This window comes from Colletotrichum costaricense (assembly GCF_030867565.1).
Source record: "Colletotrichum costaricense strain IMI 309622 chromosome Unknown Scaffold_12.1, whole genome shotgun sequence".
NCBI classification, from domain to species: domain Eukaryota; kingdom Fungi; phylum Ascomycota; class Sordariomycetes; order Glomerellales; family Glomerellaceae; genus Colletotrichum; species Colletotrichum costaricense.
The window spans coordinates 326,832-344,919 of NW_026848241.1; the positions used below are offsets into that span (position 1 = coordinate 326,832).

Here is an 18,088-nt window from a genome sequence, read left to right on the forward strand (position 1 = left end):
GTTGTGTGTTCAGTGGTAAATTTACTTGATTCGCTTGATGCGTCTCAATTCATTATGGCATTAATCCATTCTATCGACATAAGTCTTGCCACATACCGTGATTGACACGAGCCTCGAAAAGCATGGCAAGATTGTGGTTTTAGTGTACAATACGCTCTTTGGGGTATCTAACCGTATGGTTTCAACTTCACATAATTACTCGCAGCGCTTAGACAAGGTATCTGAAACCCTTGCCCAGCCTGTGCGAAGCCTCAGCCTCCTCCGCGCTGGTGTTGTTGGCGGTATCAGCCGCCTCGCTCTGCTCAAGCTCCTTGTTCAGCTTGTCAAGAATGACCTTGAAGATGTAGCAACCAACAATGGTGATACCGAACATGGCAGTAACGATACCGTAGCTCTTGCGGAAGCCATTCTCCTTGAGGTTCCAGACGTACGATCCAGCGACGTTACCAAGCTGGGAGAAGGCGTTGATCATGGCGATGGCAACGGCACGCTTGGCAGGGGGACGCGGGAATGAGGATGAAATCCAGGAGTAGAAGACGATGAAGCCGGCGTACGAGCTGGCCTGAAGGAAGAGAGCGACGTAGCGCGCGGCGACGTTGAGGGTCGACATGGAGATGACGAAACCGATGAGACCGACGCAGATAGGGCCGACAATGTGCCAGAAGCGCTCCTGAGTGCGATCGGCGTGCCAGGCGTTGATGAGGGAGATAAGGCAGGAGAAGGCCCAGGGAGGGGAGCTCATAAGCAGGGTGGGAACGTAGCCGAAGCCCAAGGTCTGGGTAAGGGTAGGGAAGAAGGCGTTGAAGGAGAGACCGACGACGTAGGCGGTGAAGGTCAGCATCATAATGTAAATCTTGACGTCCTTGACGGCCATGATGAGACCGTCAAGAGGGCCCATGTCGTCCGAGTCGGCGTCAGCCTCACCGACATCCTCAGTCATACGCAGCTGGGCGACATAGAGCTCCTCCTCGGTGAAGCCGCGGGAGTTGGTGGGCAAGTCGGGAAGGATAAAGGCGGCGGAGATGGCGACACCCATGGTGACGGCACCCTCGATCCAGAAGAGCCAGCGCCAGGCAGCGTGGCCGAGGACGCCCTGCATGTTGGAAAGGACACCGGCGCCGATGAGGGCGGAGAAGGCGTTGGAGATGAGGTTACCGCAGAAAAGGATGGCGTTGCGGGTGGTGAGCTCGCGGCGGGTGTACCACTTTGACAGGATCATGAGGGCACCGGGCAGGAAGGCGGCCTCGATGAAGCCCAGGCAGAAACGGGTGGCGACCATGCCTCCAAAGTTTGTGGTGACGCCGGAGAGAGTTGAGATCATGCCCCAAATCAACATGGCGGCGGCGATGTACCAGGACGGGCGGGAGATCTTGTTGATGACCATGTTGGAGGGGATCTGCATGAGAATGTAGCCGACGTACAGAATACTCAGGCAGGTGGCGTATTCGTTGTTGTCCAGCTGCAGGTCATCTTGCAGACCGCGGAGACGGGCAGCGGCGATGTTGTTTCTGTCGAGGTAGTCTGAGGGTATGCCACGTTAGTTTACAAGTCCGCGATCAAGTGAGATGAGGTCTTGGTGAGGGAAACATACTCATGATGTAGATGAGCACAAACAGTGAGCATCGCATGTCAAGCTTGCGCTTCATGCTCTTCTCGACTGCCGCGCGACGCTCAGGGCTCATAGCCCGCGGGGCGTTGGGGTCGGTGTAGTTGTTCTCGACATTATCGACATCGGCGCCCTTGAAGTCGGCGCCTTGGGTGATCTTGTCGTTCTGAGTCGAGTCCATCTTTGCGACTGTCCTGTCGGATCTCTACACAACTAGGGGAGAGTGTGTTGAGGAAAGAGGATGGGAGACAGAAGAAGGAATCAAGAGGTCGTCTGGATTGACTCGAGATTGACTCGGGAAGGAGGACAATGGGAAAGCTATTAGTTATAAAGCGGTGGCAGGCTTCGGGCAAGTCCCGATCGTCGCGGGGAAACACTTAACCACTGCCCCTCAACAACATTTTTATGTGGGGTGAAACCTGCTTCACCCATCACAGCAAAAGTACACGCGCGTAAGAGGTAAGAATTTCGGAAAATGGGCCGGGATCTGGTACGAGTCCCTAGTCCCCCAGTTCGGTCTGGTTGCAGTCCAGATTCTCGGCCCAGCGTCGCGGCATGCGGCCGCTTGGAATGAACGCGATAGCTGCTGCATTGGACATGGAGCTTCTTCGGCCGCACCAGGATGACGTGGGGAGGGATAAGACCATCCGTGGGGAAGTTCAGGTCGGGGTTAACGGCGAAGTGAGTGACTTGGACTCTTGGAGTGGTTGAGGTTGACAACTCGAAAACCGCGAATAGAGAGAGCGCGCGCGTTACACGGAGCTCGTTCTCGCCTCCATCCGCGGGGAACGTCACCTTGCATCCCGGGGGCAACGAACCCGTCGAACCAGCTTCCAATTGCCCCGTTGCCCCCAATGGCTCGGGATTTGACGGTCAGCTGGAGTTCTGGAGGGCCCCGAAGTGGAATCTTTGGGATAATAGCGCTCCCCCAACTTTTTCTTGCCTGTACCCCAGTCCCCAGCTTCACCCCAAGGGGGAATCCCACAGTTTTCTTCTCTTGGCTCTTGGCTTTAGTTGAAAGTGGGAGAAGACCAAAAGTCGCGCGAGTTTGGGGGTCAAATGTCTCTGATTCAAGGTAGGACCGAGGTTTCCACCGGATGGTCCCGCTAGCTAGCCACCAATTCGCGACAAGTGCCGGTTGAGATCCATCGCCTTGCGTCTGGCTGGCGTTGGAAAAGACTCAAGCGTGTCAAGCATCTTTCTCCGCGCGTGGTGGGACGGGGATTGGGGGAGGAGGAGAGATACAAAGTGGGCAGCGTGGGGAAAGGTCCGAATGAAATTGTCCAATGGAGTCCTCACCGACTGAGCACGACCTGTCTTATTACGGTCAAGATTGTCGGCGCTCTACTCCTATTCCGGGATATGTGGCCGGCAAGGGTTGCGTTCGACCAACGACGGGGCGCGGAGTCTTGCGGAGTTTAAACAATAGTGACGTGAGCGAGCCCGTTTCGAAATGTTCGAAATCTCCTGCCTTTTCCGAGGTTTGCTGCCCAGATGCTGTTAAGACTTCGACACCCAGGCAAGACACCAGGGTGGAAGAGTAGGAAACCAAGCAATTACCAGCTCACGTGGTCGCAAATCTGGTCTGCATTCCTGAGGATGACGTCTCAGTGCCATTTCCTCTGACACCACAAAACGTGGTTCCCGACCGAGGACTTGGTCGAGATCCTCGTCGCAACGCTGAAGGCTGACCTGGGCGCCTGGGGTAGCCTCAGTATTCCCCATGCACGTCAAAAGAAGATGTCGCCCAGAGACTTGGGACGAGGGTGGCGCTTTGCCAAGATTGAAGTTTCTTCCTTTCCCCAGTATGTCCGTAAAGAATGTCTTGAAAGCCGTTCGCCGAGCTTGGCGTCCTTGGCCCGAACGCGAACTCATCACGAATTTGTCTCCTCGATTATAAATCTTTTCCGCTTCTCCGAACAAGAAGTATCCGTAGATGCTTGTGTAGGCTTGTTCGAGGCTGCAAGCCTCCCGGTTGTGTCGGCCCACTTCTTTATGTTTCTGGTGCTCGCTCTGTATCTGGTTGATGGCTTGAAAGCCCGCATCAGCCTAGACAAGGAACCTTGATTCAACGCGCCAGGCACGATGCATCTAGTCCGACCAGAACCACGTATAGCATCTGTCGTACTCTTGATGCGATAAAAAAATGTCCGTTGCATCCGTTCACTAATAGTCACCTGCAAGAGAGTTGTTCATTAACTTCCATGATGCATTAGACTCAGCCCTCAAAGATGAAATGCTGCACCTAGATAGAGTACCAAGTATGTGCCATCTGAGTTGAGTGCAGATCTGTCTTTGTAGCTCTAAATAGTCTGTCTAAGATGGAGAGACTGGCTCAATATCAAGAGCATGCCCGAAGCCCTGGCCAAAAGGTAATTACTGGGGCTGGAATTCGACATAGCCTCGGTTTAAGTTACCTAGCAAAGTCCATCCGCTCATAGACGCGCTGAAAAGACTCCAACTTGGGCCCATTCATCTCTATGGGTCTAACGCTCAAGGCTGCATCAAAAAGGCTGTCTATGCCGTTCCCAGCTTCTCCCAAGACCTCCCATTTCGTTGGGGCTTGCCAGTTTTGCTGTGTGCCCGGGATGCTTGATTTGATGATGCCTGCTTCTGGTGCCTCCCGGTGCTATCGGCACAAGGGCCGTAGTTTCGGCGTTGCTCCCGGAAGCCAAGCTTAATAATAACACTTTCCTTTTGAACTTCGCGTGTTCCTGCTTTCGTGATTCCGCTAGCAGCTAGACCTAATGCTCTTCTCAGTGTCATCCTGGCAGCTCCCGAATCATGAAGCTCGTCTTCCGCAATTCAGTGACTTTCAGCTCAGGATATCGTTGCGCCTGAATCGCCACTCATAAGCAACCTTTCAGCGGCTGCCTCATCATCCTCGTCCGAATCATCATCATCGTCATCCCCGCCCATCAAGTCGATAACCAGAACAGAACCCGAGCTAAGCGTGTCTAACTGGAAGCCAGCCTGCAAGACCTCCGGGGCATCAAAAATGCAACCGGCAACATCGAGGCTGATGTCAGCGTCCTTAAGCGCCAAGCAGACGAGTCGGAAGTGCTCGTGGTGCTGATCCGTAGCATCGTCTCCGTCCTTCTCGCCGTCAAAAATCAAGACCACATTGCGGTGGCTGAAGCAGAAGGTGTCGCTGACCTCGGGTCGAGTGACGTCTCTGACAGCAGCCTCTAGCTTTGATGGTTCGGTCTGGGCATTGGCTGTGAGCCGTGTAAAGATGCTGCCGTTGAGGAGGGCTTTTGCTGTGCTGGGTTTGGAAGGGGAGAAGATTGTGACGTTTGGCGGCAGCGCAGGTGCAGCAGGAGCCGAAGAAGATGCTTTTGGATCCATGGCGCCAGTTTTGAAGCTATTTCTGTGCAAAAGTGCCCTGCTGCAAGGTACTGACTGTGTTGTAGTGTGTTAGCCGTTGGCCGGTCTAAGAAACGAGGCAGGGACTGGGAGCGCCTGCAAAGTTTTCAGAGATGACTAATTTGATGTGCGGAGAACATGTGGGGTTCACCGGTGCCGAAGAATACCGGAGGCGGTCCGATGCGGGTCTAGGAAGGCCGACGGTGCAATTGTATCGTTCTCGGTCGTACATGCATCCTACGAATAAACGAATCAAATAAGGCATCAGGTTTTCAGATATCGCTAAGTCTGTGATTGTCTTAAAGTGCTCTCGTCGGAACATTCTTCGGACTCCGCCTTTCCGAGTCTAGGCGACCCTAAAAGGGAACATGAAGCATTCAACAGAGGTTACTGCTGCTTTCCCTTGTTGAGTTCTGCGTACTAACACGGTAATTCCAATAAATTCCTACGGAAGATTCAACACTTTGGTGATTTGCCGTAAGAGAAGCAGCAATGAAACAAGGTGAGAATCATCACGTAGCACTTTCAAGGGTCTCGTAGAATTTAGCCTTGTTGCCCGCTTGACGAAGTTTTCTCACCATCCACCATGAACCTTTTTTGAATATGAGAATAGCGGGAATGCCATCTCACTGAGAAATCGGGTGTGTAGTGATCGGCAGAATGATGCCAAAAGGGTCCTGAAAAGTCTGGGGTTTGACGATCAGGCCGATCGCGAAGTGTATGATTGGACTGTGCCGTACCGTGTGAACATGAGTTTTAGAAACTTCCCACCATTACCGCCCGACAAGCGCTCACCCCGCGTCATCCAAAGTGGCGCAAGCTACTTTGAGCGACTCTCATGACAAGTCATGGCCTGGAGTGGTCATCTTTGGTTGCGAAAGTGATGAGGCGTGACGACGTTGGGTGACTTGATCCTCGGCCAAGGACAATACAGGACCAGGCAAAACATTTAGCAGGGGAAATGATGTTCATGATCATTGCTTCCGGGAACCTGAGATGACGTAGATAACGTTGTGCTTTTGTCTGTTCCATCACACGAGCAGTGGCGGCCTTCACAGACTCAGAATCCTCAGTCTTCGAGGAGCATATAAACCCTCTAGATTTCTGTTGAAAATCTCGCACATCACCGAATTAAATTCCTCTGATATCAGACGGGAACAACCCCTCAAGTCCAATATCATCAAACGACTTAGTCGAATCGAAGAACCTACTACTGAGAACAATGGCCCAAAGTTCGTTACACCTAATTACCTAGTTTCATTGATAAGACTTGCACTAATAAAAGAAAGTCACAGCTCGAGCAGACGCTTTTCTTTCTCTCTTTCTCCTGCTTCCAAGGCAGCAAAGCGAGTTCTTTCTCAGCGGTCAAATAATCGACGCTCTTTCGACTCACAGGCAAGCTCATCGACGCTTGGCAATATGCCTGTCGTAGAGGTCGAAAATTACCTGACAGCACCGGCTGTCCGATGGTCAACTGCAAATCGGATTTGACTTGGATTGTCATGATTCAATATGTAAAAGTAGCTGTTGGATTGTCGCGAGAGCTGCAGGTAGTAGATACGGTGGCTAGCTTGGCCATGGCAGAACTCAATCTTGTTGGGTACCAAGGACTGCCAGGTAGGAATTGCCACATTCAAAGCCTCCACGTTGTTATTTAAATATTTACTTACATTGAAGTATCGTATCACCACTTGCCCCAGATTCTCATCTACGTAATCATGTATTGGAAATAATTGTCTCTAACCCCTCTTGCAACAGTCTTGGTGTCATTCAGTTCTAGTTCGTTCAGTGAATGTACCTAAACTCTTCATCCTAAGTTGTATGTACTTCTAATGATGTATATCGGCATGGTCAGCAATGAGGGCGACGATGTCGGTCGCGGAAGCATCTGGGCTGATGCAACCTAGAATATGCTGATCTGGTCTGACCAGAATTGCACCTCCCTCAGAAAAACCACCTTTCGTATCGTACAGTTTTTGGTGACTGTCAGAAGTAAACTGGAAATCGACGTCCGCCCCCCAAAGCATAAGGCGAGAACTCATTTTGTTCCCAAGGGCCTCTTTGCAATCCTCAAACCGTTGTTTCCAAGCTCCTCGACATGGTACAATGAGAGAGAATGTATCTGCACTCGCCAGGTCAAGTGTAGAATAGCGTTGAGCTTCGATTTGCTCATTTGATAGCTCTTTCACATACGACGTGTCGATGGGCTGATGCGGAATTTCACTTTCATCATTCGGATTGGTGAATTTGATCCAAGCATGTGGCAACCTGGCTCCAACCTGGAACTTTGGCGTAAAGTCCGACGCATTCGCAGGTGGCTTCGTGTCACCGTACACGTACCCAATGTGAATTTCAAGCTGAAGGGGATCATGTCAATGCCTATTTTTAAAATCCAATCTGGTGAAGATGCACTTACGTTGTCAAAATGTTCACGTTGTCCCTCGACCTTCTCGGCGATCAAGTCCTGCTTGGCTGGGTCGTGGATGGCTTCATACATCCGTTTCCGGGCTTCGTCAAGGTCTTCAACATCTGCCGTCCCGATGGCCTTGAGGAAAGAAAAGATAGACTTCCCATTTTTGACACTCTGAGCTGCCGCGATGACGGCAATTGGTCGTCTATCAGTTTCATAAGTGTCGAGAATTCGTGGATTCGCCCAACCCTGGTGTACGGCGGCGACCTTGTAGGCAAGGTTGTGCGCGTCTGCCAGGCCAGAGTTGAGTCCCAGGCCACCAGTAGGAGGGAATGAATGTGCGGCATCGCCAACCCTGTAACGGTAAGTGTCAGCGCATTGTCATCGTGCAGGGAAATTCAGAGATGATACGCACAAGAACACGTTTCCACGACGGTATTCCTTTGCCACCTTGCGGCTTAATACCCATGGTCTAAAACTCTTGATCTGGATCGGTATCTTTTGTCCTATCGCAGCAGACACGGTGGCATGCGCGAGTCCTTCTGTCCATGTTTCCACCGGATGTCTTTTTGACTAGTCCAGCCAACGTCAGTAAACGAAGAGGCTAGCCTTCGGAATGAAAAATTTCTCCAACTTACATCAAAATTGCTGATCAAAACCTGGTTTCCATCTATATCATATGCAATGATAAAACCGGAGCAAGCAGGGTCGGCGATCCAATGCAGCATGCCAACACCATTCTTTACGATTGGCCGGAGATTCGCATTAAAGTGAATGGTCATCATTGTCTCATCTATATTCTCTTTGTAAGCTGAACTGCATGTCGCGAACAACAAGAAAACTTACATCCATCTTCCCCCTCAGTCTCAATCCCTAAAAAACGTCGGACTTGGCTTTTTGCTCCATCGCAGCCAACAACGTGCCTGGAGGTAACTGTCCAACGACGCTTCGTGGAGCGCTCTTCAACGACGGTCGTCACTTTATCGCCTCGCTGTACGGCAGTCGTCAGTATCTCGCCTTTGGAGTTTCTAAAAGTTCCCGAAGCTTTCTCTACTTGCCTGCTCACACGAAACGAAACCAACCCCTTTTCGAATCTCAACATTTGGGTCGTTTTCTAGACGTTTTGCAACAAATTTCTCAAAATCGGGTTGCGGGATATTGTGGATCATCTTCAGTAATACACATATTAGTAATTGACCTTGAAGTCGATGGGTGACGAAAATCCAATTACTTCCATACCTCAGGTGTACTCTCTAGGACACCAGCGTCCATCCGCTCATACGGAAGGACACCAATCTTCTCGCCCGTGAGGTTCGTCAAGAAATTGACCCAGTAGGCATCATCACGAGGTGACCCTAATTGACGTATCGCTCTTGTGTCAAGTCCATATTGTCTACATATTTCAAGGGTTCTCGGGCTCAATGCATGCGCTTTAGGTGCAGCCAGCCGTTCAGGATACTTCTCAATGAGAAGCGATTTCACTGTAAGCTGTTAGCGTTCTACCCCATCGAACTGGGAGAGCCCACAATTGCACAGGCCTACGTGCCAGTACTTACCACCATGTTTAGACAACATGTATGCTGTGAACAGACCAGTCGGACCACCGCCTGCGATGAGAACAGGTACCTCCACTGAAACATCTCCCACTTGAACATTGTCTGGTTTCAAATTACAAGATGAGAAGTCAACCTTGTAAGCGCCCTCTGGGCGTGATAGCTGGGCGATTTCAAGCATCATTCCCGCCGGCCAAACTGTTTATTATAAAAGACAGAACTATCTCTGCTGAAGAAACTGGGGAAGACGACAATACGGTCGTCTTTATTGCGGAAGACCGCCGATGGGATATGCTGGGAGGCTTCATCCCGAGGCGCAACGTTTCCCGACGGACGGCCTCCTATTCGCTGGAAGCGCTGGTCCCGAACGAGTCATTCCGATTCGTCCAATTTTCTGGGGTAAACGTCTGAGCGACATCGACGTTCATGACGCTTTGTGATCCTCTCACTGCTCAGAAACTTTGACCGAAGCTTCCTTGTCTCACAAACACCCCTCAAGGGCGAACCCCCTGCATGCCATGCCCCAGATGATCGTTCCGCTCAGCCCGCCGTACTAGTGAGCTGTAGCCTCATAGCCCCGAAGCCCCGCTCATGGTTCGCGTTTCTTTTTTTGTGCTTTCCTCTTTCAACGTTTATCAAAAGTTCCAAAACCTCTGCGCTTTTGCGATCTTATCAAAATGGAGACGGAGATCCCCACTGCAGCCTTTGGATCATCGGACAACCCGAACTCTGGTAACAATCTCAAGAGGAAGCGAAGGCCTCGTGCGCCGATAGCTTGTGGTACATGCCGGGCTCGTAAAGTCAAGGTCGGTCAAGCTCTGATGATGCCTTTAACGAACAGACATGTTGACCACATTCCCTTCAGTGTGATGGAAGTTCGCCATGCTCCAATTGTGTTCGTGAGTGTGTTGTCTTTCCCAGGTAGTTACTTTTGATGACTGACATGACCTCCCAAAGGACACGAATTCTCGTGCTCGTACAAAGAAGGACAGGAAGACCCGTATGTGAGAGGAACACGATGAGTTCTGGTTGGGGCTAACTCATCCCACAGACCGAGTAAAAGGTCATCCTCATACAATCCCACCGGCCGCCTGCAACAACGTTTGCAGCCTCAACCTCAGCTGATACCTCAGCCACAGCCATCATTGCCTGAGCATCTTCACCCATCACCAGTTAGCCTAGATGAACCAATTAAGCACGAGAACCCGATCCAGCTGAACCCACAAGAGCCAAGCCGCATGGATAGGGGCTCATCAACATCTTCGGAACAAGAAGTAGACGGCCTCGGTCAGGTCAATGAGCACACCGAGGGTGCCGAGTTTTACGGACCCACTGGGACATTTTACTTCCTCGCCCGGCTTCGCTCTCGGGCGAACACACAGAAGCAACCGGAAGCCGGCACGCACCGTAAGCAAAGCTCCATTGTAAATCTCCTGCACAGTTCGGATTACTCGACGCCTCCGGACTCTCGGATTCTCGGTCAGAACCAGTTTGCAAAGGCAAGTCCGCAGAGCAATGGCGGCAGGAGGGAGTCGTATCAGCAAGGCGTTGTTGCCGATGTCGTTCTTACCGCGGTGGATGCCGCGTTTGCGACTGAGCTTGAGCGGGAATGTGTCCGCCTGTACTTCCAAAACTTGCACAACATCCACCCGATCCTCGAACAGATGACCTTTCTCAAAAGATGTGAGGAAGAAATATGGTCGAGGCTTTCGAGGCCAGATATGATAATCTCTGCACAAATGCGTCGGGAGGCGAGGTTTCTGGCACTGTACAATGTTGTCATTGCTATCGGCGCTATTACCGCGGGAGAGACGTCCTTACTCATGGAAGACCACACCAAAGAGTTCTTGGACCGGACTGGGCAAACCAGCGACGAAGAAGCACTCTACCCACCTATTCGCTTAGCAAGAAGATTCTTCGAAAGGTCAAGGCTTCACCTTGAAGACATTTGCGAGTCGAGTTCGCTTGAAACTGCGCAGACACTATTCCTCATGGTCAGTTCCAGGCAAAACGTTCAACACGGAGGTATTCATAGCCAGTTGGTTGACTTAGAAGCTGCAGTCGGTATTCGGTCAAAATGCGTTGAAGCCTCATAGCTGCTACATGTATAGCGGCATGGCAATAAGGACTGCGTCGGCTATGGGTATCCCAACTAATACCCGTTCCGAGACAAGTCCGGAAAGCTTGCTTTGGTGGTAGGCAATCGCGAACACGCTCGTAGTTATATGCAGTGCTAATGTATCCAGGTCTCTCTACTCACACGAGATGTAAGTTGCGCACCGTACTCAGTTTTGTTAATTTGGAATGCTGACCATTCAGCGAAATGTGCTTTTCTGCTGGGCGTCAATCGGGACTACGTGCTCCGAGCTCTTACTCAATACCGTTCCCGAAAACCTCGGTGAGTCTGAGCCCGAACGAAAAGATCAAGTGCATGTTGCTAAGACGATGCTAAAGCATTTTCCCAACTCGGCGTATTGTTTGATCAATCCTATGGTTGACTTGGCCAAGATCCTCATGTGGATGACGGACAACCTGGGCCTGCACAGTAGTCACACATCCTTCCAAAGGCTGTCACAGACTGCGCTCAACCTGGACAGGGAGTTGGATGACTGGAAGTCTGGTTTACCAAGACAGCTCCGATTTGACACATCATCACTGGAAGACAGCGAATTCGCCATGAAGCAAAAGACTGTCCTCAAGCTACGTATGCTTCACTCGCATGTCATGCCGATGCGCCAGCATTACTGATGTACACGAACAGGATTCCTGAACGCCAGGATACTCCTTCACCGACAGTTCATCATCTCAAAGACGCAAGAAGCGGACCGTGACACCGTCGCGCGACATGTGACCTCGTGCGTCAAAGCTGCCACCGAGACCATCAAGTTCATGCACACAAGCTACCTTCACCGACCTTACTTCAGGACATGGTAACGTCCTTACACCCATAAGTCCTTGCACCCGAAGAAGCTAACTCGGAGTAGGTGGTACAACTGCATGTACCTTCTAGACGCCTGCATGGTCCTGCTCCACGTCCTAATTTCAAACATCTGTCCCTTCCCCGCCGAAGAGGTTATGGAAAACATCGAGCTGAGCCTCGACATCTTCAAGGCAATGAAAATGCTCGCAGTAGCCAGACGATGCGCCGATATTGTCAAAGAACTGCTCAATGTCGCCGCGAAAACACATTCAGTACAGCAGCGTCAGACGAGCGTGGCTACAGAAGACGAACCCGCGCTTAGGATGCATGATGACCTTAGCCAGATGATCCAGACATCTCCTGCATTCATGTCAGATGGAATTGGCCTCCATCCTGGGGACACCGAGCTTGGAGACGCCATGATCCCCGGGGACTTTGATGCGAACTTGGTGGATCCGAATGTTGTCTGGAACTTTTTGAATTTTGAGCATTGGAATGCATGGTCTGATGCAGCTTTCAGGTGAACATTGTACCAACAGCATGAAATCAGGTATGTTACAGATAGCATACAATTATGGCGTGTAGAGCAAGGCTCTGTGGAAATACTTAGATGAGCAAGGAGCCCAACCAGTCTTCTAGAGACCGAAACGACCTTGTCTGTTTCCCAGTGAACCTAGATAAGCCTTTTGGCTGCATACGCATTGTATGCATGACATCGTCTCAGTGTTACGTTGGAGCATCCCTCAGCTTCCTGATTTGGGTGGGATTGGTGGAACAAGCAAGGCCGTCAGAAGGTGGGAGATCAGCTAGGTGCTGCATCAAGTCTTGGCAGTCCTCGATTCACCAGAATGTCAGAGTTGGACTCTTGGAGTTTGAGGGCGTCCGCAGGTCTTGGCGGACAAACTCATGATGAATTTACCACGACTAGTATTCATCGAATAACGCCAGATATTGCCACCAATTTCGACTCACAGCAATGCAACATGGTCGCACGCAATAGCTCTTTTGTTAGATCGACCAAGTCAGTCAACAGATACCTCACATGTATAAAACCAGATTCAAATTCGCGCCTCTCCGCATCCCTCTATGCTTGAGTCCTCGTTCTAGAACTACACCTATAATGCGTTCTATCACTATTCCAGGGCTAGTGGTGGCCATTAGCCTTGTTTCCGCTCAGTCGACCAAAACCACCTCGACCCGAACAACCTCAACAAGCACCATAAAATGGCAAGCCTCCGGAGGCGTATCTTGCCCACACCCATCGGTCAACACGAAATGGCCAACAGCCACTGGAAGCACCTCTTTTCCCACTGCCTCCTTGATTCCAGCCAATGCAATATTTGATGGCAAGATGGCTCTGTTTGATCGCAAAGGTAGCTCCGGCGACTGCAAAGGACAAGCTGAGCAAGATGAGGCTGCTGCCGTCTTCATCTTGGATAGCGGGGCGACGCTGAAGAATGCCATCATTGGCCCTGCTCAAGCTGAGGGCGTACATTGCCGCGGTCCCTGTACCATTGAGAACGTTTGGTGGGAAGACGTATGTGAGGACGCGGCCACATTCAAAGGTACTGGACCGAGATACGTCAGAGGCGGAGGGGCGAAAGAGGCCAGTGATAAGGTCTTTCAACATAACGGTGAGTACTAAGAGCTGAGACGCCGTGGAACTTGATCTGAGCACAAAATTCTAACATCGTTGACTCGCAGGTGAGGGATGGCTACACATCGACGGCTTCTATGCCAACAAATTTGGGAAGTTCTACCGGTCATGCGGCAATTGCAGCCAGCAGTTCCAGCGACATGTCAACATCACCAATTTTGTTGGAATACAAGGAGTAGTCAGTAAGTTACAGGAAGGATTAGTGTCCAGCCAAGAGCTGCGCGTTTTTAATCCTTGGAAGTTCTTCCCTGCTAACCACTATTAGTGGGGGTAAATCAAAACTATGGCGATACTGCTATTCTATCCAATTACTGTCTCGCAAAGATTGGAGTCATCTGCACACGCTACGAAGGTTGCGTCAAGCCGTGTGAAGCTGGGGAAATTGGCGAGGGAGCTCTGGCACCATACTGTGTCGTCAACGGTCAGGATTGGTCTTGATATTACATCAATATTCAAATATGTTGTTGCCACGGACGTAACTGTTTAACCAGGATACTGCGGCCATGGATCTGAAATAAAACATGAACACACTGGCACTATACTTATCGTGTCGCTCCCTTGAAAAGATTCAACCGAGGAGTTGAGCCCGGCACGACCAAAAAGGGAGCAGGACCGGACGGAGTGGGGCCGGCGCTGAGCTTACCGGGGCAATGTGCCGCGATGATCTCGGTCAACCCTCGTTGGCTTGGTCCTCTTCACCAAAACAAAGATGGCAAAGACGAACCAGCTATTATCAGGCGACGAAACCGCCAAAGACGAAGTCATGCGGCTGGTATAGTAAGCCCGGAAACTATATCAGGAGAACGAAAAGGCACTGATAGAGCGAGATCTCGCAGAAGCTAGAGTGACGGACCTATCTGAGGAGCTGTAACTACTACAAGAAGATCATGAACGGGATCGAAAGATTATTGCCCATCTCAAGTCCCAACGGAGGACTACAGTGGTACGACCGCCTGAGCAAGAAGGTTCTCGCGCTCTTCAAGGCGGTATGGGTGCATCCGGAGTGATTTCGAATAGAACAACGTCTAGATTTGAGTCGACCGTAGTGGAGTTCCATGACAACACTGAGTTCCCTGACGCACCTGTTTTCTCCGGCGATGGCAATGCCTTCGACAGCTGGAAGGAAAATCTCCGCGACAAGCTGATTAGTAGCTCCTCTTCATATTCAATCGAGTCTCACCGAATCGCATTCATCCGCAGCCTAATAGACGGGCCGGCCTGATACAAAATACGATACCAGTGTCAAACGGAACAACCTCGCAGCTTCTTAGCAATCGAGGTAGTTCTAGAGGCCCTTGAACAAGTGTACAGCGACGGATAAGAGGAACCGAGTAATCATTTACTTACGTAAGGTAGCCTACGTATGGGAAGAAGGACTTTGAATGACTTCTATATCGATTTTGCTCGTTGTGCAGCAGAGATCGGGTATGCGGGCGAAGGTATAATCCCACTGCTGGAGAATGCCATCCCTAATGAGTTGGCTCGGCAGGTCATCTACTTGCGCGAACCTACGGACTTTTACGACCCGGTAGACTTTTACCTGGACATCGACCACCAGGACGGAATTACGACAGAAGGTTTGCCGACCGGATGAGGAATTTCAGGGCGAATTCCTAACAGGAATAACCCCAGGGGCGACAACAGAGACCGATGGCCACTTCTAATAAGAGGTTTTCGCGCCCCATAAGCTAACAAGCTATGCATACTAGGTTCTAGCCAAAGCTCACGCTACTGTGCGTGATTCCTCGGTATTGAGCTAGTAACTTGGTAACGGAAATGGGGATCTTGACGAGGTCTGGCGCGCTGCTGGACAGAGAGCGTTAATAACTGCAAGCCTGCGGAAACATTGAGGTTTCTGCTATGGTGCCACTACCGGTCTGGCCGGTCAGCACTATAACCTAGTTTGGAATTTATGTAAGGAATTTCGGTCAGTACGCTTTGCTTACTCACCACTAGCCTAAGGAAGAATCATAATCTGCTCGCAGTGATGCTGGTTAACCTGCACGTAGATCAAAGCTTGTGTTGCAGATCCGACCACGAAGCTCAAAATTGGATACGTACTAATTATTCTGTAAGTTCGCGTCTTTTGTTATCGCCGTGAGGCACCGAGAGGGCCGAGCAGTTGTGAGGTCATTAGAGCAGAAAGTCGCCGCGCCTTCGCGCCCTCGGCACCGCGGAGCTCCGTCATGGGCTTTGATCCGCGAAACAATCTGAGAAATCGGGGAAATCGCTCTTTGTCTTAAGGAATACTTTTGTCGCTTTGATCCATTATGATCGTCTCTCATCATCAGCAAAGACTATCAGGACTCTCAGACTCTCGGCAATATCTGCACTTGCATTGCGTAGCTACTTAGCTATAATTTGTGGGCAATACCGTCAAACATACCATCGAAAGCTAAAGCTCTCGTATTTTTTTGTTTCAAAATGCCAAAAAGCACGAGAAATATCTCAAAAGAGACCATAAGCAGTCTCTCCGATGCGCCAACACCGCTTCCAGGCAAAGTCCTCCAAATCCGATCCGGAAAAGTCAAAACTCTCGTCGCCGAACCGTCCGGCATCTTCAAACAAGTCCAGCAAGGGCGTATCTTCATCAACGAGCACGGCATCGGCAATGACAAGCACGTCTACCCCATACACTGGAGTACCGAGCGTGCTCTGCACCAGTACGCCTCGGAGCACTATGAGTCCTGGCGGTGCGAGGACGGCTGTCCCAAACCGGAGCTCTTCGATTACGGCGCCTTTGGGGAGAACATAGTTGGCACCAACATGAGCGAAGAAAATGTTTGCGTCGGCGACGTCTACCGCATCGGCAGGGATGTCGTGGTTGAAGTGAGCGAACCTCGCAGCCCGTGTTACAAGCTAAACTTGCGCTTCGAATGGGGCAGAGCCCTGAAGCGCGTCAATCGTACGGCGCGAACGGGGTGGAATATGAGAGTCAGAACGGCAGGGTATATATGCGCGGGTGACGTGATGGAGCTCATGGAGCGTCCTCATCCGCGATGGTCGATTCTCAATATCAAGCGCGTGATCCAGGGGAAGGACGTTGCACTGCCTTTGGTGGCGGAGCTGTGCAACCTGAGCGTGGTGACGAGCATGGTCCGGGAATTTGCGCTGAACCGCTTGCAGTCGACGCCGAAAAGATACGCAGTCGTGGATATCACACCCGTTACTTCGCGAGTCAAACAATTCACCTTTCAACTCCGAGAACCTTTCACGATCAACGAACCCACCTTCAAAGAGTTCGCGTTTGCGCAGATTGAATTCGGAACGGACGATGAGAGGTATTCGCGGTCATACTCGATTGTATCAGGAGACCTGAACCGATTTTCCCTTGGCGTGGCCCACGACGATCATTCCAGGGGAGGATCGAGGTATCTACACATGAAGCTCCAAATAGGTGATATAATCACCATGGCCCCTGGCGGGGTCCCAAAGGCTGTAGAAGACGAACAGAAATGCGCGGAGGAAGGACTGGTGGACAGACGACTTGTCATTATCGGAGGTATTGGCGTGACAGCATTCCTCCAAAAGATTGCCCAGTGGAAGAAGGAGGACATCGACTACGAAGTACATTACGCAGCGCGAAACCGCGAAGAGGCTGCATTCCTGAACCGCTTCCCTGGCGAGAACATAACGCTATATGCTAAGAACGAAGGCAGACGCCTAGACTTGGATGTCCTGATTCCGGGCTCTGATAAGGATGGAAAACACACCACGAGAATTTACTGTTGCGGCCCAGAAGGATTGATGAAAGCTGCTCAGAGACGAGCTATGGAGATGGGATATCCAGACCACATGCTGCATTTCGAAAGCTTGGGAGTGGATTCCGCATCAACGAGGGGCAAGCCTTTCACCGTTGAAGTGAATGAGCTCGAGTCACACCGGAAGAAGACATTGGACGTGCCCCCCGACAAAACGCTGCTAACGGTATTACGGGAGGCAGGCTTTGATATGACCTTCTTCTGCGAAATGGGCGGCTGCGGTGCTTGTAAAGTCACTGTTTGTGACGGCAAGGTTGATCACAAAGGAACGGCTCTCTACCCTGAAGAGAAGAAACGCAACATGCTCAGCTGCGTTAGTCGTGGAAGTGGACACATTAAGATAGAGTTAGACTAAGCTAGAATGTACATTCAATTGGAGGTTTATTTCTTTACAGTTATGCCGGCATGACTCTTCCTCCTGTAGTGCCCCAGGGTGGCTATGACATTGGTGGCTACCATATGCCAGCTGGGTTAAGCATCCCCCTGATCACCACAGCTCGAGGCCATCACGCACTTTCAAACCTGCTAATAGCTTTTGTTTTTCTTAGTCTGTCGTCGGCTTCAACCCTTGGGTTGTTCATCGTAGCAAGGAAGAGTATGGCCGAGATGTTTATGCGTTTCGGCCTGAGAGGTGGCGCAAAGGGGACAATGGCGACATGCGTAAGTTTCCCTGACGAGTCCTGTCTCCAATATCTGGCCAAACTTTTCATAGACCATTTCTTCTTTGCCTTGGGATCCCGAGCTCGAGTGTGCCTTGGTCGAAGTAGGTCTCGCAAGCATCGAGTTCAAAGGTTCTGCTAAATCATTAGCGTAGA

At 50.9% G+C, this 18,088-nt stretch overlaps 7 protein-coding genes across 7 annotated transcripts; 4 read left to right on the top strand and 3 right to left on the bottom strand.

The window, feature by feature from the left end:
* Nucleotides 1-208: 208 nt before the first annotated feature.
* On the bottom strand, nt 209-1,787 carry CCOS01_11065 (major facilitator superfamily transporter; the record flags this gene model as incomplete). Its single annotated transcript, XM_060459218.1, has 2 exons — nt 209-1,521; nt 1,592-1,787. 2 exons carry the CDS (start codon nt 1,785-1,787, stop codon nt 209-211), a joined length of 1,509 nt encoding a protein of 502 aa, XP_060309950.1.
* A 2,639-nt stretch (nt 1,788-4,426) lies between these two features.
* CCOS01_11066 (uncharacterized protein) lies at nt 4,427-4,954 on the bottom strand (the record flags this gene model as incomplete). The annotated part of the gene is made up of 1 exon (XM_060459219.1): nt 4,427-4,954. The coding sequence occupies one exon, from the start codon at nt 4,952-4,954 to the stop codon at nt 4,427-4,429; it is 528 nt and encodes a 175-aa protein (XP_060309951.1).
* A 1,137-nt stretch (nt 4,955-6,091) lies between these two features.
* CCOS01_11067 (uncharacterized protein) lies at nt 6,092-6,463 on the top strand (the record flags this gene model as incomplete). The annotated part of the gene is made up of 1 exon (XM_060459220.1): nt 6,092-6,463. A coding segment is annotated over one exon (372 nt), but the record flags the coding sequence as incomplete, so codon positions are not given.
* Nucleotides 6,464-6,801: 338 nt separating this feature from the next.
* CCOS01_11068 (FAD binding domain-containing protein) lies at nt 6,802-9,119 on the bottom strand (the record flags this gene model as incomplete). Its single annotated transcript, XM_060459221.1, has 7 exons — nt 6,802-7,329; nt 7,389-7,737; nt 7,798-7,955; nt 8,021-8,175; nt 8,229-8,373; nt 8,622-8,863; nt 8,939-9,119. 7 exons carry the CDS (start codon nt 9,117-9,119, stop codon nt 6,802-6,804), a joined length of 1,758 nt encoding a protein of 585 aa, XP_060309953.1.
* A 493-nt stretch (nt 9,120-9,612) lies between these two features.
* CCOS01_11069 (uncharacterized protein) lies at nt 9,613-12,379 on the top strand (the record flags this gene model as incomplete). The annotated part of the gene is made up of 9 exons (XM_060459222.1): nt 9,613-9,834; nt 9,893-9,939; nt 9,987-10,929; nt 10,997-11,130; nt 11,182-11,202; nt 11,255-11,333; nt 11,390-11,639; nt 11,697-11,865; nt 11,920-12,379. 9 exons carry the CDS (start codon nt 9,613-9,615, stop codon nt 12,377-12,379), a joined length of 2,325 nt encoding a protein of 774 aa, XP_060309954.1.
* A 596-nt stretch (nt 12,380-12,975) lies between these two features.
* CCOS01_11070 (pectate lyase) lies at nt 12,976-13,950 on the top strand (the record flags this gene model as incomplete). The annotated part of the gene is made up of 3 exons (XM_060459223.1): nt 12,976-13,489; nt 13,560-13,694; nt 13,778-13,950. 3 exons carry the CDS (start codon nt 12,976-12,978, stop codon nt 13,948-13,950), a joined length of 822 nt encoding a protein of 273 aa, XP_060309955.1.
* A 1,986-nt stretch (nt 13,951-15,936) lies between these two features.
* CCOS01_11071 (uncharacterized protein) lies at nt 15,937-17,628 on the top strand (the record flags this gene model as incomplete). The annotated part of the gene is made up of 1 exon (XM_060459224.1): nt 15,937-17,628. The coding sequence occupies one exon, from the start codon at nt 15,937-15,939 to the stop codon at nt 17,626-17,628; it is 1,692 nt and encodes a 563-aa protein (XP_060309956.1).
* Nucleotides 17,629-18,088: the final 460 nt, after the last annotated feature.